The 20,447-nt window shown below is 36.5% G+C and overlaps 2 protein-coding genes across 5 annotated transcripts; one reads left to right on the forward strand and one right to left on the reverse strand.

The window, feature by feature from the left end:
- Nucleotides 1-177: 177 nt before the first annotated feature.
- Nucleotides 178-8,876, reverse strand: LOC119066150 (UDP-glycosyltransferase UGT5-like). Of its 4 annotated transcripts, XM_037168450.1 has the most exons (11): nucleotides 8,450-8,876; nucleotides 5,600-5,688; nucleotides 4,950-5,328; nucleotides 4,605-4,883; nucleotides 4,450-4,547; nucleotides 4,117-4,312; nucleotides 3,821-4,043; nucleotides 3,659-3,703; nucleotides 3,561-3,593; nucleotides 3,353-3,494; nucleotides 178-3,285 (listed from the first exon to the last, which is right to left on the reverse strand). In XM_037168450.1, exons 3-11 carry the CDS (start codon nucleotides 5,214-5,216, stop codon nucleotides 3,006-3,008), a joined length of 1,563 nt encoding a protein of 520 aa, XP_037024345.1. In that variant the 5' UTR covers nucleotides 5,217-5,328; nucleotides 5,600-5,688; nucleotides 8,450-8,876; the 3' UTR covers nucleotides 178-3,005. The 4 variants fall into 4 exon arrangements, with proteins under 4 accessions (XP_037024345.1, XP_037024346.1, XP_037024344.1 ...); XM_037168451.1 differs by lacking the exon at nucleotides 5,600-5,688 and having other exon boundaries at nucleotides 8,421-8,876; XM_037168449.1 differs by lacking the exon at nucleotides 5,600-5,688 and having other exon boundaries at nucleotides 8,266-8,876.
- A 3,068-nt stretch (nucleotides 8,877-11,944) lies between these two features.
- LOC119066146 lies at nucleotides 11,945-17,949 on the forward strand. The gene is made up of 8 exons (XM_037168441.1): nucleotides 11,945-12,681; nucleotides 14,178-15,184; nucleotides 15,246-15,527; nucleotides 15,591-15,731; nucleotides 15,788-15,924; nucleotides 15,988-16,127; nucleotides 16,189-16,479; nucleotides 16,543-17,949. The coding sequence occupies exons 1-8, from the start codon at nucleotides 12,363-12,365 to the stop codon at nucleotides 17,607-17,609; spliced, it is 3,384 nt and encodes a 1,127-aa protein (XP_037024336.1). The 5' UTR covers nucleotides 11,945-12,362; the 3' UTR covers nucleotides 17,610-17,949.
- The last annotated feature ends 2,498 nt before the right edge of the window (nucleotides 17,950-20,447 follow it).

Below are 20,447 nucleotides of genomic sequence, written 5' to 3' on the forward strand. Positions count from 1 at the left end.
TCAATATCAAACGCGATAAATTCAGGAAAATTTGTAATTCCGTTCAGAGACTGTAATTAATGAGAAATTCGGCTTACAAATAAAAGGACAAAATGTAACCGTACGTACAAGCGCGCAACACAACAACTACAATAATAACAAACCATTATATTGTAAAAGCACGAACATTTTGAGACCCATTAATATAACCCAACAAATAATATTCTGAAAACCGAATATATCCATCCTCTCTCCCAGCATCGCACAACACACAACATATACACCCAGTAGTTTGATACACAATCCATGTGGAACTATTGTATTCTAGATATGAGTGTTTAAATGCATATGTGCGGATAGATCCACACATGAAAAGCTACCCAGGAAAAAAAAACATTTTCGTACGACACCGGGTATCATATGTGGTCGACGAAACGTGCCTTTTAAACTATTCAAAATAAGGGATTTGCACCAGAATTATGTACATTTTATTAGTGGTTTGTGTATACTATACTTGGTTTTACTGTTTGGTATATAGTTTGTGTTTCGGTTATAGTTTATATTGATTACGTTTTCAAAACGTGACTTGATTAATAGATGTCCAGACACAGATGACGAGATTCGGAATTTTGTGCTTCAATAATGATGGCTGGGTGTGGGGATAGATGTACGTACACTATTCCTGGTGACGTCGGACTGGTTTTTATGAAGTAACATTAGATTATTGAGTGATTCGATATATATTACCATTGATGCAAATCGTGATAGGATTGGGTTGTCTGGGATACATGCATAACACACGTTTGTTTACGAGATCGTGTTGTTAATGTGCAGCTCTGTCATGTTGCCTTTCAAAAGAGGCAGAACATACATCAAAGAAAGTATTACTCATAATTGCAGTGAAATGCTAAACATTTTACGGTTGCACAAGGATATCATCAATATTATTATCAAATCTGCTACTTCTTTTGACAAAGTATTTATTTTCGACAGATTGAGTTTAAATCTTTTACTTCATTTGCTTTAAAAAGAATTTTACCAGTGATTAGGGATGTACTGCACTAGTCGTACGCTACTTTTTGTATTGGAAAATTTAGATCTAAAATTTCTTAGGACGTTTAAAGGCAAAGTTGTTCCTTGCAGTTGTTCCGCTAACATTTTTTCCTAAGACGTCGACATCTAAAATTTCCTCAACGAAGCAAAAATTTTGGTTCGACTTAGGAGTGTTAGTGGAGTTGCAAGGAAAAGTCTTGCCTTTGAACGCCATCAGAAATGTTGACTCTAAATATCAAATATTTTACAAAACATAAAAGAGCGAAAGCCTAGCTTGGCCCAACTCTGGCAGAGACTTTTTTGTGGAAAGTTTTACAAAAATATGTTATAAGACTTATCTAAGACTTATCGATTATATTTGTCGTCGCTTTCGCTATCAGGGCATAGCAGCAGTGCTTCTAGGTCTACAAGGTTTGCAGTGGCTTAATCTTTGGATTCCCGAATTCCTGACTTGAAATTCCTTTGAACGTATCAAGAAATAAATTGAGCAATGTTGTCTAGGTCCTAAGAGTCAATTTGCCAAAACTTCAAACAAATTATACGGAATCTGGATTCAAGCCGACGGCGATCCAAACGAGCTATAGCTCAAATGAATCGTCGTTCATGAAACAACTTTTTTCCCGAAAAAATCTTATTGTGCTGTCATGGCTCTTAGAAAAATTTTCTCCGAAGTGGTCGCTAAAATCGTTTGTTATCAATAACTCCAAGATATGAATAATGTCAAATTGTGCACATTTATGAAGGTCAATAAGGTGAATATTGTTGACCAACAATCGCCGATGTCCGGTCCACCCAGCTGCCTCAACAAGTGAAAAACTTGGAAAAAACTGAAATTTTTGAAGGTCGGCTGCTGAAGTTAGTTCAATACAATTTTGATGATGTCGCTCGAAAAACATTATTAGGGGAACGTCAAAGTTCGACGATTTTCCAAAATTTGATGAGCTGAGATGCATTGTGAAAAATCAACTCCATTTCTTTCTGTGACAGTGTACGATAAAAACGATTTTCCACAAAATTTTCAGAATGGAACGACGATTCATTTGAGCCATAGTTCGTTTGGATCGCCGTCGGTTTGGATCCCTACTGTTCGGAGTCTTTTAAAGGTCAATTCGCCAAAATTTCGAACAGCTTATATGGAATCGGGATTCAAGCCGACGGCGATCCAAACGAGCTATCATCGTTCCATTCTGAGAATTTCGTGGAACAACTTTTTTTCTCGAAAATTTTTAATCTAAGAATTTTGATTCGTTTCGTCAGTTTGTTCTCTTCAAAAAAAATCTAGAACACGTCTTCTGGCTCTATCACGTTAGTTTTACTATTTCATCTATTACTTTATCTAGTAAAACTATAAAAAATACAATTTTGATGAAGTCGCTCGAAAAACGTTATTTAGAAAACGTGAAAGTTCGATCATTTTCCAGAATTTAATGGGTTGTGAAAAATCAACTCCATTTCTATCTGTGACGGTAAGTATGGTCATGTGGGGTGTCAATGGATAGGACGTGAAGTAAACTACAAAACTCAAGGAAAGAGCTTCCTGCTACTTGCTTCCCCAGCCGCCCAGAACACTTCAAAAATTTCAGTTTTTTCAAGGGTTTTTTACTTGTTGCGGCGGTTGGTGGGTCGGACATCGTTGTCTGTTGGTCAATAATATTCCCCTCATCGACCTTCATAAACATACACAATTTGACTTTATTCACATCTCGCATAAGATCATAACACCTGGAGTTATTGATAAAAAACAATTTTCGCGACTACTCCGGAGAAAAATTGTCTAAGGGCCACAACAAAAAATTTTCGAGAAAAAAGTTGTTCCACGAAATTCTCAGAATGGAACGATGATTCGTTTGAGCCATAGCTCATTTGGATCGCCGTCGGCTTGAATCTCGACTGTTCGAAGTTTTTGCGAATTGACTCTTAAATAGATGGAGAGTAGATGGGAGAGAATCAGGGATAAATGATAAGTACGATCTTCAGTCTTTCTTCTTACTATCAACCTTAGAGCGGCTAGCTCGCTTAATCAATACTTTCAGAGGCAGAACAATAATATAAACAGCAAGGACAAATATGCAACTTAACACAAAGACAACATCCAACGAGTAATAAACAAACCACGACATATCTGTTGCGGGTGATTTGATAAATTCACTACCATTCGCTAAAATGTACTGAATCCACCAAACGGCTGTTTCACTTGGTGTCATCGGACGATTTCGCAGATTCGAGGATACTATTTTGGCTCGTTCTGCATACCTAGAATTTCGAGCAATTTTTGAATTTTCTGAAATTCCTGTTTGACAATATTGAATGATGTACAGACCTAGGATTGAGTAGTTTCAGTAACGCATCATATACTCTATCTGGTTCATCTAGGTCTTCATATAATAATGTGTCGGCCATTCCACGCTTTTTCAGATAAGCAGAGTTGACAAATTGATCACCGTAAAATGGTGTGATGAGAGCTTTGCAAAAATCAAATCAAAATTCAACATCAAATCTACATCATGCTATAAATGTTAACAGCTAACCTGGGACTCCGCACCAGACCGACTCCGTTGTACCTAAAATATAAAGTGCAAGAAACGAACATTAAACGGAATTCCTTTTCTTGTGCACCGAAATTCACCTAAATTCCCGCCATGCGACCAGAATAATCGTACATTCGGGTGACCTGAAAGACAATTTCGAAATTCCGATTTTAAGCTATGTTGCCATTACCAATGAACTATTGGACTATAATGTCGATACACAGCAGAAATGAAGTGAAATATGTTGCAGCGAAACTTACACAGTAAATCTCTTTGTGGTAACCATCGTGAAATGAGGACATTATTCGGTTTGCGAGGCATCACATCCAATTCCCATTTCCATATAACTTGGTAATTCAGTCGTTTCAATGCGCTTTGAATACTAGCCAGTTTACTTGCCGGCATACTGGACGCATTCAAATGTGATCCCCAGCTAATCAGAATGACTCCTTGTGGTGAATTGTCCAGAACACTTTTGAATCGCTAAAACAAAACAGTCGTGAGGAATCAGTTTCGTTGGCCGAAGTTTGAGACGCATTGATGGAACAGTTCTCACCGAAGGAATTTCCTTTTCCGGCTGAATATGGATGCCGCCGATTTCTACAACTTGCGGCGATAATGGACGGGAACCGCTCATTGAAAAATGTTGACTGGTCAGGAGTAGTTGTATGTTCTTGGCAAGATCATGAACGTCCGGTATTCCATCGCCGAATTTGGCTTTCAATAGTCGATTGTCTTGTTCTTCGACCATTCTGTATGATCCGGCAATAAGAAGGGGATGTTAGTTCTTAGTGGAGGACCTCCACTGGAGGTGAATCAAATTTTTCGTGTAGTTCTCAGCTTATCAACTTCTCTTATACAGAGTTTAAGCCGAACGTGCTTAGCTTACCGGTACATAAGTTTAAATACTTTCATTGACATCCAATTCAACAGCCTTTCATAAAAGTTCATTTCATCGGAAGAACCGACGTAGATCGAAGTTATATACTAAAAACATTGCGCTGTCAGGTTAGACCAAAGAAAAAAAATTTTCATTTAACTAACGGATGGAGTATCCGGCATGGCGACTCGATCAAAATGATAGGGAAACAGTCCACAGCTCGTTAACCCCACGTACGGAACGTTCATTTTATGGATAACACCCAACATACACTCAGTGTTAAATATTTCCGTTACGACCAAGTCAAACGGATTATTCTGATGAACTCGTAGTATATCGTCGATAAGAGATGAGTTCAACGCTGCCTGGCACACCAAATCTCCCTCAGCAGCTAACTCGTAGAACTCATGAATGAGTGTGTACATCGAGCGAGATGGTGGTGGCTGTATGGTGAAAAGAAAAACGTTAATGCCGAACTGAAACACGTACATCCTTTACACTGAACCTACGAGTTCATTCAGATTTATTGATGAGTTTATCACTGGAATCCCATCGAATATAAATTGTTTGTAATTTGCATGTGAATCGGTCACTGGGAAATACGACAAAACCGTTACATCGTTCCCATTTTGGGCGAGACCATTCATAATCGGATAAAATGTGTGGAAGTGACTGCCACCAATATGTATGAAAATGCCTAATATACGATAGCCATTCGCTGGAATACCATGTATAAGCAGTAGCAGTACGACCATCAATTTCAGATGTGTAACCATTTTGAGATTCAAGTGTGTTGCAAAATGCGCAAAATATTATCGAGTTAAGACGAACTCTTGAGTTGGAAAATCTTATGGTGGAGAGTTTGCGATTTTTTCCCCCGTTGAATTGCTGCCAAGAGAGAAATTATTTATTTTGCCATGTAATAATAAGCCCATCAGGCGTTACATTTTCATGCTGGTGGGTTTTTTATTGGTGCAATGATTGCAGATCAACATTAATTTTGTAATAAAATTTAAATAAAATTGAGCTTATTGTCCGGAAATTTAATTTAATAAAATGAAAACTTTATTAAAAAGCCATTACGCAGCGTGAAAATGTAGCCAGTTAATTGGAAATTATTTTATTTCCACGCTACAAGTGCATTGAACGGTATTTTTACCTTTGAACTCTCCGTGTTATTGTAACGATACGATTGTGATAACCCACAGCAATACAACAATAGGCTAAATTCACTCAGTTAAAGCAGCACTGCAATCCGATTCAAACGATTTGATATGAATTAATAAATTATTTAAACATTTTGGGATTAATTACGGAAACCTGAGCTCCCTGTTCCCGAAAAGGAGTCTATTCTAGACAGTTATATCGCAAGAATAGAAAAATTGGAAAATAATGTGCTAAGCACTAAAAGACATTTATCTGCTGAATTGGACATACAATGACCTTGCAAATGACCAGTATTAAGATGGAACTTCACAAAAGCTGAGTCAATTTGATGATATAACTTTTATACTGACCCCTGTCAATATTGTCCGCCTTAGTAGCTGCAGTCAGTAATTCATCTGTTAAGACATATATGACAAGAAAAGCAAAACTGCTGGGTAGTGATGTTTTTATAGCAAAATGCATGAGTCGAAACTAATGAAGAGAAAGACTTTGAATCAAACATCAAACGATATGTTTAACAAAAGAAGTAATAGATTAAAAATGATGACACGATTGACGGTTGTAAGGGATTAAAGAGAATTTTGCCAATTATTATGGGACTAGGAATATGATTGCCGGTTCAAACAACACCGTTGGATATTCATTCGTTGATTATTCCATATGATGCATGATTTTAGATAATTAAATTTAGTTACAAAAAGAAAGGATTCGATCTTTGTGATAACATACGCGTTCAAATCGGATCTCGAATAATTTGTTGTTGAAGAAAAAACATTACATTGAAAATGAACCGACATTTTCAATGCTCCAATTTCACCCAGGATCTTTGTTTGTGAACATTTTTGGTACATTTTCTCAGGTTTTCCTAAATTTTCAGATTTTTTCACTAAGTTTCCCGAATTTTACCATTAATGGAAAATTGGTTAGTTCGTCAGTACTTATGCGAACTCATATAATATGCGGTGCGGTTGAATCAAGTGTTAATAACATTTTAACGGACCCTTGGAGTATCAGAAAAATTGTTGATTTTCATCCGACAGACTCGTACCAGAATCCGCTATCGCTAGTCTATTGAATGGATGGCACAGAAATGATTGAGGTTGTAATCAATATGGAATGAAATTCTAACAGTCGAAGTTTAAGAGTCAATTCGCCGATTCGTCAGCCAAATTTTCAATTTTTGAAACAAGCTATCTCCGATATTATTGAGTTATATTGAGTTATATTGTCTGCAATTTTTTACAAAAAAAAACCAGTTTGGGTGTAATGTGTGCACATGTCAAGGGGTGGTGAAAACACTTTTTTAGCAATATCATGAGTACTTAGTACTTATAATAGCGGAGTGTCACAGTTGTGTCGAAATATTTTCTGTGTTTTTGTCGCGACAAAACAAAAAATAAACTTTTTGTTTTTGCATGGAGTAAAAAGTGTTTTAGTGTTCTAATATGGCGACCTAAAAGACTATGCCCGAATACAATGGAAAGTATAAGAGTTGAGTTTCTTTGAATTTTTTCGGTGAATTTTTGTGATAAAATTTGTCATACATTTTCGGGAAACTGTCCTGTCATTTCCCAATGACGGGCCTTAGGAATTACGATTTTTAGAAGTCGTCTGACTGGTGATTCGTGGGTGACGCATTTGGTAATTACTTATGCTGATAAATCCTGGTCTGAAACTAATTTAAAAAAAAAAATTAAAAATTTGAGTTCGTTGATCCGATGCGAATTAAGGGATTCTAATAACCCAAAATTGTGACTGTCTTTTTATATCAGGACTTATTTCAGAGAAATTCAATTTACGCCGTAAGTAGATGAACAAATGAATTCAGAAATAAATTCAACGCACTCTGATATGAGATTATTGTGAATCACCAAGTACGGAGATACGTTTTGATTTGGAGTATTTGTCTACAGAATGACAATATGTATTCAAAGCGAAAAAAAGACTGCTCGCATACGGCGCAGTCAGTAAACGATCTTTTTAATCAACAAATATTACAATAAATAAAAATCATCTGCCCTATTACTTCCTGATTTGTGTTTGACACGTTTAACATTGAATTTTCATCGGTTTTACAGGATGAATTCTAAAAAATTCCGGGGAAAAAATTCAGATTAAAATTAAAATTCTTTCAAATAAGCTCCAGGCTCCTCCCGGCATATCACGATAATATATTCAATGAATCTGTTACTTCTAATATTTTCTAGTGTTTGATTGTAGTCTTTTACTTCGTTTGTTTAACATACAATGATACTATAAATATTGGAGTTTCATATTCTAGAAATTGTTTCCTGATTTGGTCGACTTTCTCTTTAACAAATGAAGGTCTCAATGGTCAATTTTGTTAGGTTCTATATTATTTAGAGAAAAAAGACTCTTAAACAACTTGCAACAATAATGATGTTGAAACTAAAAATAAAATAAAAAAAAACTTAACAAAAACCAACATTATTCAGATTTTTATAAAACTCACGAACTAAGCAAAGAATGAGCTGAATTTTCAATTTATGCAACGTTTGTTCAATATGCACATTGCACAATTATAAACAAAATTAATGAATATTTTTATTCAAAACTGAATTTAGTTAGCAATAAAAAACTAAATTCCATTATATGAGATGATTCTATTTAACACGGAAACCATACGAAGCGACATACCGAACCACACCGTGTTGTATTATTACGTATATTATGCAGTTATATTACGTTTCAATGTCAAATCGGTAACTTTTTCCACTTTTTATTTACAATATAACTTGTATTGAATGGGAGCTTTAACACTATTCAGCTGTTTAACAACAAGAATAACAGACACATTTCAGTTATCGTTGACATTGCTTACCATTCATGAAAGTCAATTCGTTTTGTTCATCAGCTTAATCAATGCACTAAAGTTGCACTAACATTTCTTTATTGATACTTTTTTACACATTGATTGAAGATTTCTTTTCCAATCTTTTTTTTTTCTGTGATGAGTATATTTCGAACATCGATTTACATGTGTGCGGTGTACGAATATCACAACCTTTTCTTATACTAATTTATATATTATAATTCTGTTATCAAATCATTTTTAGCTTCATGATTTGAAGTGTACAATAGATAGATTAAATGACACAAAAACACACATACACTATCGGTACATTGGGTCGCATTGATAAAATGAAATTGAGTAAATATTTATGGTAATTTCAGGCGATTGATTATAGCCGAAAATACAATTTGAACCGCACTACTAACAGCAACCGAATCTGTTCATAATAACATGTGTGTAGTGAAGTGTTCCAAATGAAAACACACTGGACTTATAGCGTGTTGCCTGTGTATTTATGTGAATTTCATATGTGACTTAAAAATAACATTTTTTCAAAACCAGAATTTGGGGCAGTGCCTCTATGAAAAAAGAAACGTCGAAAAGAGTTAGGCACGTGTGGTAGAATATTAGAATATGATGTTTCGCGATATGTTTTCGATGCACAGTTAATATGAGTAAAATTGTATGTATGCGGTTAAAATGCACTGATGCACCAAAACTGCATGTATATTCATATGTCGTATAACATCTATACATTGTGTTGATTTAGGTAGAACCGAGTTAGTCTATTGTTTGTAAATGTATTTAGATTTATTCATTTAAAAATCGTGTTGAATCAGTTAAAAATATTCCCCAACACCCAAATTTGTAGATTTTTCTCAGAGAAAATCTGCTATCGACAGCGAAGACAAAAATAAACGTCGACCTCTGACTGAGGCGTTATTCAATAACACGACACATGACTAAAGAAGTAAGAGACTTTCTCTATTTTGTGAGACATGACTTTTCTTCACGCGCAGAAGACGATAATATCGCACAGAAGACGATAATAACGCGCAGAAGAAGATAATATCGCACAGAAGACGATAATAACGCGCAGAAGACGATAATAACGCGCAGAAGACGATAATGTCGCACAGAAGACGATAATAACGCGCAGAAGACGATAATAACGCGCAGAAGACGATAATATCGCACAGAAGACGATAATAACGCGCAGAAGACGATAATATCGCACAGAAGACGATAATAACGCGCAGAAGACGATAATAACGCGCAGAAGACGATAATAACGCGCAGAAGACGATAATGTCGCACAGAAGACGATAATAACGCGCAGAAGACGATAATAACGCGCAGAAGACGATAATAACGCGCAGAAGACGATAATATCGCACAGAAGACGATAATAACGCGCAGAAGACGATAATATCGCACAGAAGACGATAATAACGTGCAGAAGACGATAATGTCGCACAGAAGACGATAGTATCAACCAGAAGACGATATTATTATCCGAGTCGATAATGATCGTGTAGAAATGTCCTGTTGCCAGTCGATCTTAGCAATACAAAATTCCTCGTGTTAACGACACAAATTTGGTTGACTTATATGGGCCTGGTCACAAATGACGTCAGGTTAGGCGGTTAGAAGGAATGGTGTGTTTGAGAACACGCGACTGTTCTTGAGAATTTGGGCTAAGATTATGAGATATTGAAAAAAAAATTTAAACAGCTTGACGTCATTTTTGAATGGCCCACATTATGTAAATCAGTATTTTCAACGTGAACAAATTGTTACAATACCACTACCATTCAAACTAAAATCGAATAATAAAACAGATAGAGAATAAGACTTTGCTTTGAGTTATATTTACATACATTCACAAAGAGTTCGGACCTGATAAAGAAACATGAAACATGTGAGTAAGATATCTGTCAACTAAGAAGATAAGTGAAATTGATAAGCGGATATGGTAATATAAATCTGAGAAAATTGAAGCAAATAATATGATTTGTATGACAACAATATTGTCTGTTTTGTTACGACAAATGTAATTTGTTTCGTTTGAGTTAAATTAATTAGTTTTGATAGAGAAGATTATTTATAAGATGAATTTGTTATTAAATAATCAAATTCGGCGGTATTCTACAAAAAGCGACATGATAAATAAGTTATATGAAACTTTGGTATTGTCAAAAGTGTTCTATTTAATAAAAAGAAACACAAAATTTTCCTCGCTTCATTTTTCTCTGATAAACCAAGATTCACTTCGTTCGGGTTCGTCTGGAACCCGCGAAATTGCCTAAGAACTAACGTCCACAACAAATACCCAAATAACTATTTCATGTCCTGGACATACATTTCTGAATTATATGTCCAAGCTACAATGTAGCTGCTACATCCATGAAAGGTTCGGAATGGATAAAATTCAGGTCATGCAAAAAGTTAGGTCAATCGCTTTATGGATACTTAGGATGGACTTTATGGAACCTAGTATGATTTTTTTTTTGTTGTATCATACTAACCTTCCATTGCACTTATCGGTGTTAGAGTACTGAATGCAATTATTTCTGTAGCATCAAAATTTAACGAGCGATTAACTACAAATTATAGTCAATTAGATCTGTTGCATTTCTCTCCAAGGTGAGCCGAACGAGGTAATTTTACATGAGTGACCCCTTATGAGCTTCAAATAGTAATAATTAATAAATTACTTCGGTGTCTTATCAACGATTAATAACAATGATAACATTGTGGTCAAATGTTTCAAATAATCTTGCGCTAAAACATTTAATATTTTTCCTATACCTTAACATGTTAGGCAACAGATGGCGCTGGAGTCGTTAAACTGCTTTCACAACACTCATTCATTTCAATCATCACACATAGATAGCACACGAAAACAATGCAAAATTACACCACGCATCGACATTTTATGAGGGATTGAATAAGTTCTGCTTGCTCGTTGTTGACACAATAAGAATATCAATAGATTGTGTATTTGAGCACTATTCCTCGTGATTGTCAATAGTTGACCCTGTCGGCAGGTCGGTCTTCCATCACTTCACACGGACAATATTTTCGTGAAGAACGTGATCGAAAATTTTAAATTCCTAACAACATTCGTTGAAGTGGTAAAAATGCAACATAGCCAATACAAAGGTAAAATTAGAAGTTAGTCAACATTTTACAAACAAAGAAATAAGGTGGTATTTTGACAGCGTCAAAACGATTTTTTTTTTGCTAGACAGAGTATTGCTCTCAATTGACATAAGTTCTGTATAGTACGTGGTATCGTCATATATTTTCTGTCTGAAACATTTTAGCTATAATGTTCTGGATTACATATTGGATGTGATATGAATAAATTTACGTCACGAGCCAAGTATTACTTTTATTAGCGCTTTATACGCTCTATAGGGTGAAGGAATGTAACTAAACAAATAATATATTTCGGTATTGTTCGGAAGGGTACTAATTAGTTGGTAAATGATTGATTCAGAAAGATAGTTCATTTCTGTTCGACATTGTTAATTCTCGGGTTTGTGTGCATTGATAGTATTATGGGATCATAGTTAAATCGAAGTACAACCGGAAATTCTAATTAAAATCTTACTTTTTTAATTAAAAACAAAAAACGATACCAAAGCAAATATAAGTGGAATTATTCACCATCACCATTCACCACCATTCAATTCGAAATTTCATGATGGTGAAATGGTGAATTTTTTGTTCGGCGCAATATCACCACCTTCGCAATGTAAAATTATTTCTAAGAAATTTTAATTAAAGTTTCATCACCAATTGTGACAATCAATTTGTGAATTGTGTTTTCAAATTTAATGTAAAATGTTCGAAATGTTGTGGAGAAGTGATATATCTCTCCAATCATTTAAAATAAAGTAAAATCGAATGTAAATATCCGCGTTCCCTAACAATGGCGGAAAATATTCGACAATTCGATGACAGTGAAAATCAACTAAATGATAACAAAACAACTAATTTGTCTTGTGAAAATAACAATGTGGACTGTCTCAGCACGGATGTGATATTGGACAGTATAAATGTTGAAGAAAATATTGAAATTCAAGAAGAAATTGTGTTAACCCATGCAGAGGAAGAGGTCAAATTTCAGCAAGAGACGAAACAAGGTGATCAATGTGAGGAAAATCACGTAGTCATTGTGGAAACGTGCAGAAACGATGAATCAAAAGAATTGAATCATAATTTCGATCCTGTAAAGGGTCATCCGAAAGGTGAGCCATCGAAAAGCATGTTTACATGTCCTTTTGTTATGTAGAGTTGTTTATTATAAGTTGAATAGGTCAACAGAACAATGGCAGTAAAACATAACAATCGACTGTTGTTTCTTTGGGTTTTTATGATGTTCGTCACTCGAATAATTTCGAAGTGTTTCAAGTTAATTCATGTTTACCACCCTTGATACTGATTAAAAGGATCAAATATTTTATTTTTGGTATGGGGGATAGCAGGACCATACATCCGGTTCAGCGATGTATCCTTATTTCTTTCCCTATCCTCAATCATATCCTGAAATCAATTCTAAAGACAATTATTGTGAACAACATAAAAAGATCGATTCAAGGCGAGCCAAAACAGTCAGTTTCACTCAATTACTCACTTTGTCAGTAATCCCTTGCTGACCATAAATTTCTACAGTGGGAAGGTCAACAACTATTTTGCTAAGAGCAAACTTGAGCTTCATAGTAAAATTAACGATATTCTCGTTGGTTCTGATGCAGCAAATGATGATTTAGCAGCGCTTACTACACTGGTACTTTTACTATTCAAATTGAAAAGCTTTGCCTTGAAGGCAGTAGGATGGGATTTAAATACACACATCATTAGCCTTCGACCCTGTCAACCCTGTCAAGAAGTAGCATATTGCCGTTTCTTCGAGCGTTGTCTGAAAAAAGGTTCCTTATCTCAAGAACAATCAGTCTTAGTTAGTTAGTCTTCGTGAACTATTTTAGACAGGATCACTAAGAAAATTAATTCCTTTTTAAATCCGGCGTTTGTGTGAGGGCTATGATGTACACACTCAGATTTCATCAATAGGGTGATCATTTCTGATCAATGCACACAGATCATGGAATCCTTTGTGCTACCCTGTCACCATTAAAATCTTGAAGCCCCGTTTAGGACCTCATCTCCTTCTCAACCTATTGCCCTACGCTCCACATGAATCACTCCAGGCGAACAAACTGATCCCTCTGATTAGTTACCAAAATGATCAGTTTATAGGGCAGAAAGCAAAGAGTGACTTGCGTCAACCTCGATTCATTAGACTGTAATTGCCAGAAAGCCACTGGGAGGACAGCTCCGATGTACATACAAGACGTCGGGTCATATTTCAGAGCGCTTTATTCAGATATACATTAAAATTGACTAAATCTTACATAAATAGAGTCGGTCTCTTCTCGAAATCCTGTCCAACCAGGAAGGATTAAAACTGAAAGTGTGTCACGCTGTTCAGTTAATCTATCAAATTTGCCACATTTTTGTTGAAGACAACAAGCTACTCAACCGAAATCATAAGATTGAACAAGTTGATTTCACCGAGTTACGCTTAAGTGTTTCTCTATACATTGAATAACTTGTTGGTTTATTCTTTGAAGATCTATCTCCACAAATTACCGCTTCTCTAATTGAAGTAAAAATCTTGAAATCCAGCCAATTTCATTATCCCAGTCAAAATACCACATTTCATAGTTCCTCTTACTGCTTTTAGATGAGAGCACACGGAGTCACAAGAAGAAGAAGCGTGACCGAGATCGAGACAGAAATCGAGGAGATCGAGACAAAGACAAGGATCGAAAACGTCGTCATCATTCTACCACCACCACCACCACCACCACCGACAGTAATCATCACAAATCATCTCACAGCAACAGTAAATCAGAAAATGTAATCAAAGAGCCAACATCCACATCAAAATCCGAAATACCGTACCATCGTCCCAGTACCGATAAAAAATCAATTAAAATTGAAAGTGCCTCAACACCGAATACAACTTCAGACAATTGCAAATCAAATAGCCTACCACATCTGGTCACACTGACCGAACTGTCCAATCAAATTAAGAAAGAGCAGGACAATGAGACGGAACATCGAAAAATGTTTATAACACCGGTTGAAACGACACTGGAAAGAAAGCCCGATGCGAATGTGTTCGTTAAAAAGGAGTATGTGCATCACGCAACGAAGTTGGAGGGTGAAAAGACTCGAGACGATGTTACGAGAAATTTACACTTTGGTGACGCTGATGTGGTTGAGAAGAGTACAAATTTGGATGGGAGAACAGTTGTCAAGAGTGAACCAGGCCTCGAAAACAAGGAAAACGCAAACAAAATGGACTTCAAAGTCAATCACATGGACAAAGTTGGAGCAGACGTTAAGGTCAAGCCCGAAAATAAAATGTCCAACCGAAAGCCAGACAAATCATCTGGACATGTTCATGGGAGCAGTAAGGATCATCACAAAGAATCAAAATCTTCATCGACGTCATCATCAAGACGTAGCAGCAGCAGCAGTAACCGAGAGTGCTCAAAATGCTACAAACGATCAAAAATTAAGAAAGTTAACACCGGAGTGCAATGCAGACGATACGATCCACCCATTGTTCCCGCAGCCACACCGAAAAAGAATTTCGGATCAAACAGTCGCGATGCGAACTGTAAACGAGACGGACTGCGTGGATACAAATACGGCCAATACTTTCACGTTGAAGTTCATTCGGTGAGTTTTCTAATCATTCCTATAGCTATCTCTCCGTATCAACATTAATGTTCAATTCCAGAATGGCGGAGCTGCTATTGTGCACATGTATCAGAGTGAGATCGACGCTTTATCAAAAGATCAAATGGATGAATTGGTGGAGGAGTTTTTCCAATTGACTTTCTCCGAGGATGACGACGGTAACGCTTTCCATGTAATGGGAATCGTGCACGATGCGGCCGCATATTTGCCTGATTTGCTGGAACACATGGCTGAGAACTACTCGACATTGACCGTCAAGGCTGGTGTTATGGGTAGAAATTCAGACATTGAAACGTTAACGATGAATCAGTACAATGAACAGGTATGATAGTTGTGAATGGTAAAAGAGACTTCCTTCCACTAAAACGTCCCGTTTATGGTGCAGGTTGTGAAGAACTATTCACATGGAACATTTCGCTACGGACCGCTTCATCAAATCAGTTTGGTCGGCAAGGTGCACGAAGAAGTAGGAGGCTATTTTCCCGATCTCTTAGGAAGATTGGAAGAGAATCCGTTTCTGAAAAAGGTCAGTTCCGTCGCGGTTAAACAAAACTCGATCTTAACACAGTCTCGTTCATTTAGACTATGCCTTGGGGACAGATGTCAATCGTTCAAATGGATCCAAGACTTTCGAACGACGGTCCAATTTTGTGGGTGCGACCGGGTGAACAATTAGTTCCAACCGCTGAGATTACAAAAACTCCAATGAAACGACAAAGGTAAAAAATCAGTTTTTTTCGGTCAGTTCTGGCGGTCCATCACAACTTTCGTTCCGTTTTCAGAACGCGTATCAATGAGTTACGGAATCTACAGTACTTACCACGACTGTCTGAGGCACGCGAAACTATGTTCGAAGATCGGACAAAGGCGCACGCTGATCATGTTGGCCATGGACACGAAAGAATGACTACGGCTGCTGTTGGTATGAATAACCGAATGGTTGTTGACTGACTTGCTTGTTAAACTAAATTCCTTTTCCGTAGGTATTCTGAAAGCTGTACAGTGTGGCAAGTCCGATCTGCAGAACAGAGTTACTAAAGACGTTGTTGCTTTTCATGCGAGTGACTTCTTGCATTTGGTGGAGAAACTTCAACTGGATCTCCATGAGCCACCGATATCGCAATGTGTTCAATGGATCGAAGATGCGAAATTAAATCAGCTACGACGCGAAGGCATCAAATACGCAAGAATACAACTCTTTGACAATGATATCTACTTCCTGCCTAGGAACATCATTCATCAGTTCCGTACTGTGACTGCTGTTACGAGTATTGGTAAGCCAATAGAGTCGAATAGTTTTCTTCCCAGATCGAGCCTAAACCATTTATGTTTTTCAGCTTGGCACTTGCGACTACGTCAATATTACGCTGGTCAAGAAGTGATCAATGAACAGACCGATCCCAATTTGGCAGAAACGCCGCATTACAAAGAAAAGCAAACGATCCTACCGAATCCGATTACCATCGATCACATTACCGGCGAAAAGAAGCTTACTACTCCAGTGAAACGATCTCACGATGGTCGACCGAAGAAACCATCGAAATTTCCAGATTCACCGATTACCAATGATCACCATTCCGATAGAATTTTGCTCGCCGACAAAAAATCGGACGACGCAAAAATTGACATGCGAAAATTGATTGTCGAACCGAAACATCGTAAACGAAGTACGAGCAGCGGCGGTGGCCACAAAATTCATTCCTCTTCATCAACAAGTTCACACTCTTGCAGTAAAGAGAAACATCGCGGAAGCGGCGATCACCATCGTAGTTCATCCAATAAATCGTCAAAACATCGCGACGAACACCGCAAGTCTTCGTCAAATCATTCCTCTTCATCGAGCAAATCAAAGCAAAATCCATCCGATGTACGGCATAGCCAAGACCTAACGTCCACGTCAACGACAACACAATCAATCGTTTCTGTACCTGCCGAGTCCATAATCATTGAGCATCCAATGGAATTGAATGCAGAGAATCACGTACCTCCCAACTACAATGACCACTTGAAAGCAATCATTTGTCCACCGGAACCGAGCACTGAGCAAATAATTGAAATCGAAACCGTCACGTCGCCACCGCAACTGATGGACATGATGTCCATGGACAACATTATCGAAGTTAGCTCAACCGTTGAGCCGGAACTGGTCGAATCGATTGTCACCGACGAGACGAGCGTTGTGTCCTTTAATTTGTTCCCAACCCAACCAGAATATCAAACAACGATGATGACTGCGACGCCCACACAGTCGCTCACGCCGGTTACACCAAAGATCAAGAAAAGCATATTGAAAACGCCAACGTCGGCTACAAAACCGCAACCAGATTTGTTGAGTTCAATTTTAGCTGGCATGGACAATACACCGAATCGTAACAGTTCATCATCTGGCCCATCAAGTTTTTAGATGAAAAGCAATACCAATTTTCAGTTTTGTTTTAAAGATCGATGTGCGAGCCAGTTTTTTTGTGACTTAAATTTTTCGTTTTGTGCTAGCTCGTAACATGCTGGTAATGCTGGTAATGTTCTCAGTGAATTGAAAGTGAAAATTGACAGCAAAATATGCTCAATGGTGAAAACATTTTGAAAATATTGAATTTATGTGAAGGAGGAACGGCCACTGCTGAAAACTTTTTTTTATTTTCGTAAGTTCGAAAAGTTAAAATAATTTTCTGTTTCAACGAGTACGAGAACATTTCTGTAAAAGTTATATAAAGTCTATAGAATTAGATAAGTAAGTAACTTGATCGTAAGACTTTCAATCTCATTTTTATTTCGTAGAACATTTCGCTTCCATTGAACCTTTCGTTGTCCCGGTGGTCCACAATTTAATTTTGTTTCTTTTGTTCATTAATCTCTGAACTTTGCTGCTACGGAGACAAATTTACTCAAGTAATGAGATAGTCTTGAACTGACTCAACATTTGAGGCTCACATGTATTCTAACGTCTTTCCAGTAAACTGTCACCATCTGTTTCCAAAAATTTCTTGTTGACAAAAAAATGCTTTGCATGAGGACATACCGGTTAAAATTTTCGTACAGCTTCGACGTTTGATTTTTTATTTTCAACTTTCACACGATTGACGTTAGTAAATGTTGTATGTCAAAACAAGGTGAAGCAAGCAGTTTCTTTGGATTTTTGTCGTTCCTACTTTAACATACAAATTCTGCTTCCATTGGCCAATCTAACGAAATCATAGCATTCTTGCATCAATGTTGATACCTCCTACCGTCTTATTGCAGAATATTACCAAGTTTCCTTATTTTTCCTACTTAATTCTTACTTCCAGCCTATCGACCTAATATTACTCGTTATGTTTGATTCTAACGCTAAATTTCGCAAATCATTTACACGCAAAGTTTTAACCTTTCACAAACGGCAACTATATCGCTGTTGAGTCAAGAAATCTTTTACTTCTTTATCTGTTAGATTCGAAATCTTGTACTTCGTCAGCTTTAACATACGTTTTGGTTTATATAAAAGACCTCAATTTTGTCATCGTTGGAATTAACAGATGATTACCCGGTTATAGAATGTAGTACTACTACTAAGCTTCCCATTCAACAAGTTACTTATTTTAATAACCAGTTTTAAGCTTCTTATAATAACACTTCCATTTATTTATCACACTAATTTGATTGCAATACTTAAGAGAAGATGTCGTGGAACATAAGTTTTTCCTAATAAAAAGTGAAAAAGTCGAATCTACGTATCAGACAAACGTCTTCAATTGGAGTCGCTAACATTTAAAATTGAGCCGACATTAGCACATTAATATCATCCACAAATTTGAAGTTCCTAATAGTTTTATGAAAACGAATTTTCTCCAGACTGACCGTCTGGACATTATTAGTCTGCTTCATATTATTTTTTGATTTTGGGAATCTGAAATCTGTGCTGAACGTACAAGGCCAATTATTCGGGAACTTTTAAGAATTTTTAAGAGTTTTTTTACAGTCTTTAACATTTCAAATGTCTCACTGTCAAATTTTTCTGAGAATTTCATTGTGTCATTGCGAATTCACAATGACATTTTTTTGAAGAAAATGACAGTGAAACATTTAAAATGTTAAAGCCTGTAAATTTTTCAAATTAAATACTTCAACATTCTTAAAAGTTCTAAATTTTTGAAATTATAGAAATTTCAGAATTTTTCAGAAATTTTTAGAAGTTTTGAGAATTGAAATTCCGAATAATGAGACCTGGTATATAATAGCGAATATTGTCTGAATTTTACATGTTAACGACTAAAAGAATTAAGAACAGATACTCAAGAGAATGAAAAGAAGCAAGGGCGCGTACAAGAATTGTATTTCATTTTCATTCACTGACGTTAACTTTTGTCGCTCAGTTAATACTGTCAAAGTTAACTGTGAGGTTTGATTCTCCACGGCCGATTTTGTCCGTGAAGAATTAACTTGTCAGTGAAACTTGACATTTTTGATGTAAAAAGGTTTTCGATTTTCGTGTTGATGAATAATAATTATTTTTGAGTGATGACATTGTGTTCAAATAGAGAAAATCAATTAATTAAATTTTGTTTTTATTGCAACAACAGTTGTCAATATTTACTTTCATTAACTCAGCGCGTTCACTGAGCGACGAAAAAATAAAATTCTGTACGGGCTCCAACACCAATAGTGTTCGCTCAGTTCCGCTGTATATTTAATTTTTGTCGCTGTACAGTATTGTTTAAATTTCCATTTAACACAATGGGAAAGAATGGCACACACGCATATTGTTTTTACCGTACATCGGGAAACACGCTACACGCATTAGTTATTTGCATCACTTGGATTGAAACCACAAAGTTACAGTACACGTGTGAAATATTCTCGTGGTATACGAATTCGCACATATACTGTGATTGAGTGGTTTCGTCACACCATGAAATACACAAAAAACAAAACCAAATATAATACACACCGTTCAAGGTTGAACTTGAATGTATAGAAGAAGAATGAAAATAAAAACGAAACCGAATATACGCGATACAAAGCCGAACGAGTTGATCGTTCGATGTGCATCACACACGCCTTCGTATCAAATTTCTCTCTTTGACGAATAACATAAACAAACTACATCATTAAGTAAAACATCACCTGGATCCCTAGACCAGTATGCTGAGAGAAAACTAAAAAAGTGTGGTTTCCGATAATTTTGATGCGTGATATTCAGTGTAATTTTCATGGTTCGGTGATTGTAAACATCTTTACGAAAATAGTTCTCTTTGCATCGGTCTAT

The sequence above is a fragment of the Bradysia coprophila genome, chromosome IV (assembly GCF_014529535.1).
Source record: "Bradysia coprophila strain Holo2 chromosome IV, BU_Bcop_v1, whole genome shotgun sequence".
Taxonomy (NCBI): Eukaryota; Metazoa; Arthropoda; class Insecta; order Diptera; family Sciaridae; genus Bradysia; species Bradysia coprophila.

Bases quoted from the DNA above. Each gene is read 5' to 3' on its own strand.
- LOC119066150 (XM_037168450.1), bottom strand. From the start codon at position 5,216: ATGGTTACACATCTGAAATTGATGGTCGTACTGCTACTGCTTATACAT. The intron at 4,044-4,116 runs GTGAGAACTGTT...GTTTTGTTTTAG, and splicing joins CGGAAAAGGAAATTCCTTCG to CGATTCAAAAGTGTTCTGGA. The intron at 3,704-3,820 runs GTAAGTTTCGCT...ATTGTCTTTCAG, and splicing joins ACCACAAAGAGATTTACTGT to GTCACCCGAATGTACGATTA.
- LOC119066146 (XM_037168441.1), top strand. From the start codon at position 12,363: ATGGCGGAAAATATTCGACAATTCGATGACAGTGAAAATCAACTAAAT. The intron at 12,682-14,177 runs GTGAGCCATCGA...TACTGCTTTTAG, and splicing joins TGTAAAGGGTCATCCGAAAG to ATGAGAGCACACGGAGTCAC. The intron at 15,528-15,590 runs GTATGATAGTTG...TTTATGGTGCAG, and splicing joins TGAATCAGTACAATGAACAG to GTTGTGAAGAACTATTCACA.